The sequence below is a fragment of the Gossypium hirsutum genome, chromosome D04 (genome assembly GCF_007990345.1).
Source record: "Gossypium hirsutum isolate 1008001.06 chromosome D04, Gossypium_hirsutum_v2.1, whole genome shotgun sequence".
Taxonomy (NCBI): Eukaryota; Viridiplantae; Streptophyta; class Magnoliopsida; order Malvales; family Malvaceae; genus Gossypium; species Gossypium hirsutum.
This window is the reverse complement of record NC_053440.1, coordinates 36,525,584-36,534,185: the sequence shown is the minus strand read 5'-3', so window position 1 is coordinate 36,534,185 and position 8,602 is coordinate 36,525,584. Positions and strand designations below refer to the sequence as shown.

Here is an 8,602-nt window from a genome sequence, read left to right as displayed (position 1 = left end):
TGTTCAACATTTTCTTATTGAGGTTCTATATTCTCTTCTTAATCAATGATGGGTATGAGAACCTAAACATCATCAAAAGTGATAGTAGTAATTGAGTTAGAATCCAAGTCATCCTTAAAAGCAATGTCTCTAACCTTATTTCTCCCTCCAAACTCAACATCTTAAAAGAATATTATTATTATTGTCTCAAAAATATTCCTAATTGTGGGATCATAAAACTCATAGCCCTTAAATTGCTCAGAATTTCCTTGACCCTTATACTTTATAGACATCAAAGAAGTCAAAAATGATGTCATTTTAACCTTATCATTTTTAGTAAAACATTTCTCAATTTCGTCAAGGAAACGTTGACCTGAGTAATCTTTTCAGATTCTGTGCACCTAAAGGCTTCTAAAATGTTGTGCTTCATGATCATTAGACTTATGCAATTTGAACGATCCTACCTCTCAAAATCCCTTTTAACATAATGGGTGTTTTTCGCAGTGAGAGGTGCAGGTTATTTTTCCCTTAGTGCAATGTTTATGTTCATACAGCCAAGCACTATAAGTAAGTGCCTTTTCTATTCATTGAAATTAGTCCCATTAAGTATGGGTGTAGAATTTATATTAGTAGATATTGTGGCAATAGAAGATGAATTAGCTGAATATATAACAAAAAATAAATAAAAATAAGCTCACATCAATATTCACAAGTAAACAATAATTTCAGGATATTGGCTAATCCCATCTCAAGATACCAAACACAACATTAATATCAAGTCTTTGGACAGTAATATTAACAGTAAGCGGTACTCTCACTACAGTAAAACAGGCTTTTAGCGGTATTTTTAGTGGCGTTTGGACAGTAATATTAACAGTAAGCGGTACTCTCACTACAGTAAAACAGGCTTTTAGCGGTATTTTTAGTGGCGTTTGGATAAAAAACGCCGCTATAAATCGAGCATTAGCGGCGCTCTTAGGAAAATGCCGCTAAAATAGAGCATTAGCGGCGCTTTTTTAAAAAGGCCGCTAAAAATAGAGCATTAGTGGCGTCTTCTAGGAAGCGCCGCAAAAAACCTAAGCCCCATGGTGCCGTTTTCTGAACTTTTGGGGCTTTAGCGGCGTTTTCCAATAAGAGTCGCTAATGCTCTATTTTTAGCGACTTTTTTTAAAAAAGCGCTACAAAAACTATTTTGTCTATCTATTTATTATTTAATTGATTTATTTATATTAGTTAAAATTCAATTTATTTTTAATTTATTTATTTATATTAATTAAAATTCAATTTATTTTTAATTGAGTATTTAAAATATTCAGAAAAAATAATGACATGTATAAATAATTTGAAATAAAAAACATAGAAAAATATTTGTTAAAAATGAAAAAAATTAAAATACTATTATTTAAAATAATTTAATATTTTTTTGGGTACATTACTGATTTTTTTAAGTTATATATTAAATAATTTCTTATATAATCGTAAAAGAGATAGTATTAATTTTAAAATATTGAATTAATTATCACTATAGTTTAGGGTTTTTGGTTTAGGGTATATGGTTTAGAGTTTAAGGTTTAGGTGTTACCATTTTAAGGTTTATGGATTATGGGCTATGGTTTATGGTTTATGGTTTATGATTTAAAGGCTGTGGTTTAAGGTTTAGAGATTATGTGTTAAGGGTTTAGGGTTTTAGGGTTTAGGGTTATAGTTTAGGGTTTAGATTAACTAGTGTTTTCTAATTTTAAAATATTGAATTAATTATCATTATAGTTTAGGGTTTATGGTTTAGGGTATATGGTTTAGGGTTTAAGGTTTAGGAGTTACTATCTTAAAGTTTATGGATTATGGATTATGGGTTTAGCGATTATGATTTATGGTTTATAGTTTAATGGTTGGGGTTTAAGGTTTAGGGTTAAGGGCTAGGGGTTTAGTGTTTATTTTTATGATTTAGGGTTTAAGGGATAAGGGTTTAGGATTTAGATTAATTAGTGTTTTTTAATTTATATATTAAATAATTTCTTATATAATTGTAAAAGAGATAATTTTAATTTTAATATATTAACATTATGATTATAGTTTAAATTATTTAAGAGATAATAGATAAACTTTATATATATTAAATGGTTTAGGATTTAAGGTTTACTTAAGATTGTTAAATGATGAAATTTTATACAATCAATTAATGCTTTTATATTTAAAAATATTTAATCTAAACCATTTGATATATTTAAATATTAGATTATAAAAAAACATTGATAAATAAATAAATAAAAAGTAATAGATTGATATGAATAAGTAACAAATAAAAATATTACTTAAAATTTAAAAAATTATTTATTTAAAATTTATATGAAAGATACAATAATTTAATATAAAAATTATAAAAAAGTCGAGCGTTAGCGGCGTTTATGAAAAAAAACGGCGCAAAAGGTAAACAATAAAAAAATTGAGAAATAGTGGCGTTTTTGGTCCAAATGCCGTTAAAAGTCGAGCCATAGTGACGTTGTTTTTCCAAAGGCCACAAATATTTTTACAAAACGACGTCGTTTTGTATTTATATTTTTTTATCCCAAATTTTCAAATGAAATATTTTATTTTTTCCCTTCTTTTTCCCGAAATCGATTCCCCCCACCCCCAAAATCCCACCCTTCTTTTTTCCCTATTTTATTTTTTCCCAAACCATTTTGTTGCAAACTCGTAAGAAGATTCAAAAGAAATTGAAGATAAGAGGATACAGCTTAAAGAGGGATGGTCTTGATGAGATTCTCTCCTTTGTCAATCGCTTCCAAGATGATGAAGATGAGGCTATCGATCTCCTCCTCGACCAGCTTGATCACCAATCCTGTAATTTTCTTTATTTATGCTTTTTTAGGGTTTTCCTTATTTTTTTAATATTCTACTAGTATTTTTTTAAAAAAAATTGTAAGCAGTGAAATCTTCCATAATCGACAAGGAGGCGGTGCACCAAGTATTTATGGTTGGACAGCTATCAACAATACAGTCTCTGGTTGGGGAAAGAGGGAGGAGATGGGTGTCATCTCCCAGTTGGAGGAAATTTGAAATTTTGGTTCAAATTTTAGGGCTTTGTAACTATTTACGGTTCTCTCGCCCCATCATTTGTTATTATCGATATTGATTTTAACGGTAATTTTGTTTAGGGTTTTCTCTATTCAATTACTTTTCTTATTATGTGTTAGAAGAGAGGAAATTTGTAATTTTGGTTTAATTGTTGAGTCTTATGAACTGACATTTATGCCTTAGTAAATTTCATTGTGCTATGCAGGCCAATACTTATGGGACAGCAATGCCACTCAAAATGGATCTCGATAGGCAAATTCTCTCGCGGTATGTTTCTATCTTTATGATGAATTACTGCTCTTTTAATCCCAATTTTAAGCTGTTGACGTTCAACAAATTGCTTTAGACTTGTCTGCATAATATGTTTATTTGATGGTTAATATGTTAATCTCAATTTTAATCATTCAATTTTATAGAATTTAATAAGTTAATTTGATGGTTAAGATATTCACTGTGACTTAACAGGGGCACACAAGAAAAGAAAAGACTAGCGATGGAGAACTCAAGTTCCAGCAGTGAGTTGCAGAAGCTCATAGAAGCCATAAAAATTTTAGAGGTAAGCTTTTATTATTATTGCTCAGATAAATGTAAATCTGCCATTTAGTTTTATATAAGGAAACAAATGTGATCTCTCATAAATGAAGAAGCTAATATTTCTTAACCACAACCGTTTCCATCTCAAGCATGAACATTTTCTATGAATCAGTCAATTCAATAGCATTTTTGTCAAGTATTTCACCCTCTTAAAAGTATTTTCTAGTAAGCCAAGTGGCTCTTTTGTTGCTTGATAACTTATTACGATATTAATTTTCCATCAATCACTTTACCTACCCACCAAGAAAACAAGTATTAACCATAAGCATGATCATATTACATCCATCTAACAATTAAAAGCTTTTCTTCTCATAAAATGTTCCAAGTAATAATAATGTTGTTCTTGGTTTTGAACTAGTACGAGATAAGCAGGTAATGGAGCACCAAGACTAGTGCCGCAGAAAATTAATGAGTAATATAACATTTCATAATATAGGTGATAAACAGGACTGATCATGCACCCTGCAATTGGAGGGACTTAGGGTGGGAATGGAACTTCAGAAAGAAAAGAATCCAAGACAGTGGGACTCGCGAGAAGTTGGTTAATCTACGTGCAATTCACGTGTCGGTGTGTTCTCCTATAATTATGAACCACCCGACCTGGAAACTTTTATTGGGTGGACAATTCGAGATCTTTAGGAGGAGAGGAGACAACATCTGCAGCAGAACATATTGTTGCTTTCAAATAATTTGGAAAGAAAGATGTAGTGGGTATCTGAATTGTATAGAAGTTGGATAAGATGGCGGAGGAAGAAAAAAAGAAGAGGGTGGTGGTTGAATCCCTAGGATGGCTAACGGAATCTTCCATCATGCCCAAGTTCGTAGGGCCTGGAAGAACTGCTGGAATCCTTGACAATGATAAGCTTAAGCATTTCGTAAGGTCAGGATTTTACTTCACTTCTCGCTAATGTTATGTTAATTGACGTTAACTTAAGATTAAATGTTCGATGGAGTTCACAATTCACGGGGGTTTGCATTTTTCCTATTGTGCCACAGTTTGGATAGTTGCCTATAGCTTTTGGTTACAAGGTTATTTGAGGTCTAAGAGATTTAGCCACATGGCATAGTGAAACAATCTCCTAGTACCATGTTGTTTCATCCATTTTCATCATTAGCCTTTCATTCACCTCCCATTCTACATTGTTGAGTGTTCATGGATTTGAGGTGAAATTCTCTTAATAGTTTTTTATAATGTTGTTGATGGAAGTCAACCCTTACAGTTGTTAGTGATAAACACATAAATTTAATTGTTGATAAATTATTGAATTATTAATTTCTGTTAATTTTTTGCATATAATCATTGAATTGTTTATTTTTACTAATTAATTATATATAAATAATTAGATAGTTGATTTTCGAGCAATATTATTTGATTGGCTCATTTTTGGTATGGCAAAGTAAAGAGATTAATAATTGTACTTTTTTTAAAAAGTTTTTCCCCAAACCAACTATAAAATTAAAGTTAATCAATTGAAATAGATGTAGATCATAAGGTATTTAAGCTGATGCAATGAGTAGTATGTTTAGTTTACTAGAGTTTCTTTGGACTTTGGTTTGATTCAATTATCAAATTTTTAGCTCAGCATTTGATTGGTCAGGACTCGGGTCTTTAAAGTTCCTCAATCATTTTCTTCCTTTTTTTTCAGAATCAGATTTGCTTTTTTGCTTGAATCTTGACTTTATAGTCAATTTGGTGGGTCAGGTTGATTTTTGGTCGGGTTTCTTGAAGCTTTAAGGTTGTATGGTCGTGGCTGGCGCCAAATAGAAGGTATGTGCACAATGAGTTGAACTGATTTACTTATCTTTGCCATGTTTACTATGGTTTGAACAGTTTAAGTTACTCTTATTTTCATGCAGAGCATGTAGGCACCAAATCTGCAGTTCAAATTCGAAGCCATGCTCAAAAGTTTTTCTCTAAGGCTCATTGCTTTGAGTTCATTACAAGATTTCCTTGATTAAGTACATGTATTATATCTTTTATTACCAAGATTTACTTGATTAAGAAAATGCATTGTATGTTTTATTACCTTGCATATGTATTATTTATTTTAGTTTTGATTCTAAATTTTTATTTTTACTTAAGAGTTCTAACTTTTGGATTTTAATTGTGTTATTAATTTATTATTTTAAATTCTAAATTTAAATTCATTAATTTTTATAATTAGTTTTAAAGTTAAAATTTTGGTAGAAAATTTAATTTAAATAATATTTTTTTATTTATCCTTAAAACATAATATAATATTTATTATAAAAATAAATATTATTTGAAAAAAATTATTTTTTTAAAGATATGTTTTTAGTGGCATTTGTGTAAAAAGCGCCGCTAAAGGTCAGTTCTATAGCGGCGTTTGTATGAAAAAGCGCCGCTAAAAATTTGTTTTATAGCGGCGTTTGTGGGAAAAGCATCGCTAAAAATGATGACCTATAGCAGCGTTTGTGGGGAAAGCGCCGCTAAAATTCATGACCTATAGCGGCATTTGTGGAAAAAGCACCGCTAAAAGTCATGATATTAGCGGCGTTTGTGGGATAAGCGCCGGTAAAGTTCATGACTTTTAGCGGCGTTTATTTCTAAAAACGTCGCAAACATTAGCGACGTTGTCAACAGCGGCATTTTTTTGTAGCGCTTGTGAAAGCGCTGCTAAATGCCTTAAAAAAAGCCGCTAAAAGTCTGTTTTGGTGTAGTGTCTTGTTGTAGCAATCAAACATTGACAATAAATTATGTCAAGCAATGAATTAATCTTTGGACTAGCTCACATAAAGTACATTATACTTGTCACACATTTATCACCACAGATGTCGTTAAAATTTTGTCAAATATTAACTTACCTTTGGGTCAATTAATAAACACATGAATCACAAAAACATATAATCATCTTGACATTTTAAATAAAGTAATCTATACAAAAGAGGTCACTTTGGCGGCATTTTGTTTCAACTAATCTATTTAAAATATTAGACATCCTTAATTAAAACCTAAAGCCAAAATCTGAATTTATTTGTTTCAAATATTTTTCTTAATTTCATCTTTCAATCAAATTAAAAGATAATAGTATATATATGTATATATATTTATCCCAAAACAACATACAACGATGTTGGTGTCGAAACCTCTTGGAAATCAACTTTTATTTAAAAAACGAAAATGAGAGCCGCCACCAATCCTTTTTATTTAGGTGTGGTTGGATCACCTCAAAACTCATTTTAATAAAATGTTAGACTCATTAAACGTTACTTTTTGGTCTACAAAATCCAAGAAATAGGTTTGGGAGTCGGTTACGCTCGAGGAAGGATTAACACCCTCGTGACGCTCAAAATTGGTACTTAGTAGACTACTTGATGTCTTAGTATCAAAAATTGAAAATTTGAAAATTTAAAACACGATCCCTTTTTGTATTAATACATTACTTAATTGATTTTTCGTGAAAAGGGCTTATTTCAGGTTAATCGAGAAGAAAGGATCACGTCCCATAAGTTAGGACACAATGCCTTAAATCCTTGAAGACGAGAATAAATGTCATTTGTTCATTAATTAAATCTCATTTTTTTTTAAATTGATATTCGACTATTTCATTCTTAGAAAGAAGTCATATTCCGTAAGTTAGGAACACGACTCTTCTAATTCCAAAAAGAATGAACATTACCTCGATTTAAAATTTTTCTTTTTTTTATGCATCGTGCAAAAATGAACGTAACATTTAAAGTGATGTGCATTTAACATGTTTGGGCATAGTACGAGAACGGTCAAATATATTTAAATATAATGCATGATATAGAGATAGAAAAATAATAATAAAAATGGCCATGTGGGTAGAACGTCTATATTAGAATGATAAATAACAAATAAATGGATAAATACTATAATAATAATAATGTAACTATAACAATAATAAGAATATTAATTCATGGCATTAATAACAATAGTCACATCACTTATCATAATATCAAAATAAATAAATGAGAAATATAATAGCCATCTAAAAATGTATAAATAGATAAATAAAAAACAAAAAGGTATAAGCTACATAAATTTTAAATGCAAAGAATAAAAAGTAAAAAGGGTAATTAAAGATGTGAAATTAAATAAAAAATGATTAAGTTGAAAATAAAAAAAAATGAACTATACAAAATAATAATAATAATAATAAAAGACTAAAATAAAACTTGCGAAAAACAACAAGGGCCAAATGGGAAAATATCCCTAATCCTATTATGCGCACCATTTCCAAGAAACCAAATGATCAGAGGACCGAAATGAAAAAAGAAAAAAAATTAAGTGGACAAATTTAAAAAAAAAGGAAAAAGGATAAAAATACGACTATATTGAAAACATTTAAAAAGCAGAAGCACTAGGGAAATAAACATACCCCCTATATAAAAAACACGTGGATCTTGTGCGGTTCGGGTCGGGTTGGCTTCAAAATGATGTCGTTTCAAGTGTCTATTTCCCAAAAATGGCCCATGGAACAAAATGAAAATAAAATAAAATTAAGTGGTAAAATTAAAAAAAATAGAACAAGACGGTATTGAAAACCACCTAAAAAGCGAAAGGACTAGGGTAGCAATTATACCCTAGCCACAAAAACATGCAGATCCTGAGGTCTCGGGTTAGGTAATCGGGTTGAGCATCAACTTCAATTTCAAAGGCATGGGATCGATGGTTTCATTTATCTGTTATGCCGTTTTCTGGGAAACATGACCTGTAGAATCCATTTCATAGGCCTGTATTATGCCAAGCAATTAAGATGTTATGATCAGAATAAATTAAATGGTCCTAACTAGATGTATATGAATGATATTTGCATGAATGCAAAATGTCATTTTTTCAATGATCCCCTTTTTAATGCTTAGGTTGACATTGCTTGTTGTTCATCAAGGTTTCATCACTGATGTGTTACCTTATCTTCTTGTTCAAATCTGGTATATTTGACAGAAAATCCGAAGAAGTAATCACAAT

At 30.3% G+C, this 8,602-nt stretch overlaps 1 protein-coding gene across 13 annotated transcripts; it reads left to right on the top strand.

Annotated features, from left to right (window-relative positions):
* The first annotated feature begins 2,559 nt into the window (after nucleotides 1-2,559).
* Nucleotides 2,560-5,725, top strand: LOC107892229 (uncharacterized). 13 transcript variants are annotated; one of them, XR_001682535.2, is made up of 7 exons: nucleotides 2,560-2,820; nucleotides 2,907-3,120; nucleotides 3,260-3,321; nucleotides 3,520-3,610; nucleotides 4,085-4,528; nucleotides 5,351-5,416; nucleotides 5,506-5,725. XR_001682535.2 is itself a non-coding variant. In XM_016817251.2 (7 exons), exons 1-5 carry the CDS (start codon nucleotides 2,725-2,727, stop codon nucleotides 4,385-4,387), a joined length of 555 nt encoding a protein of 184 aa, XP_016672740.1. In that variant the 5' UTR covers nucleotides 2,596-2,724; the 3' UTR covers nucleotides 4,388-4,528; nucleotides 5,351-5,416; nucleotides 5,506-5,725. The 13 variants fall into 13 exon arrangements, 4 of the variants coding, with proteins under 4 accessions (XP_016672740.1, XP_016672741.1, XP_016672742.1 ...); XR_005912149.1 differs by having other exon boundaries at nucleotides 2,596-2,820; nucleotides 5,295-5,416; XR_005912150.1 differs by having other exon boundaries at nucleotides 2,596-2,820; nucleotides 4,007-4,528.
* Nucleotides 5,726-8,602: the final 2,877 nt, after the last annotated feature.

Coding starts and splice junctions, on each gene's coding strand:
- LOC107892229 (XM_016817251.2), top strand. CDS start 2,725: ATGGTCTTGATGAGATTCTCTCCTTTGTCAATCGCTTCCAAGATGATG. Junction 2,821..3,259: donor CCAGCTTGATCACCAATCCT/GTAATTTTCTTT, acceptor TGTGCTATGCAG/GCCAATACTTATGGGACAGC. Junction 3,322..3,519: donor GATAGGCAAATTCTCTCGCG/GTATGTTTCTAT, acceptor GTGACTTAACAG/GGGCACACAAGAAAAGAAAA.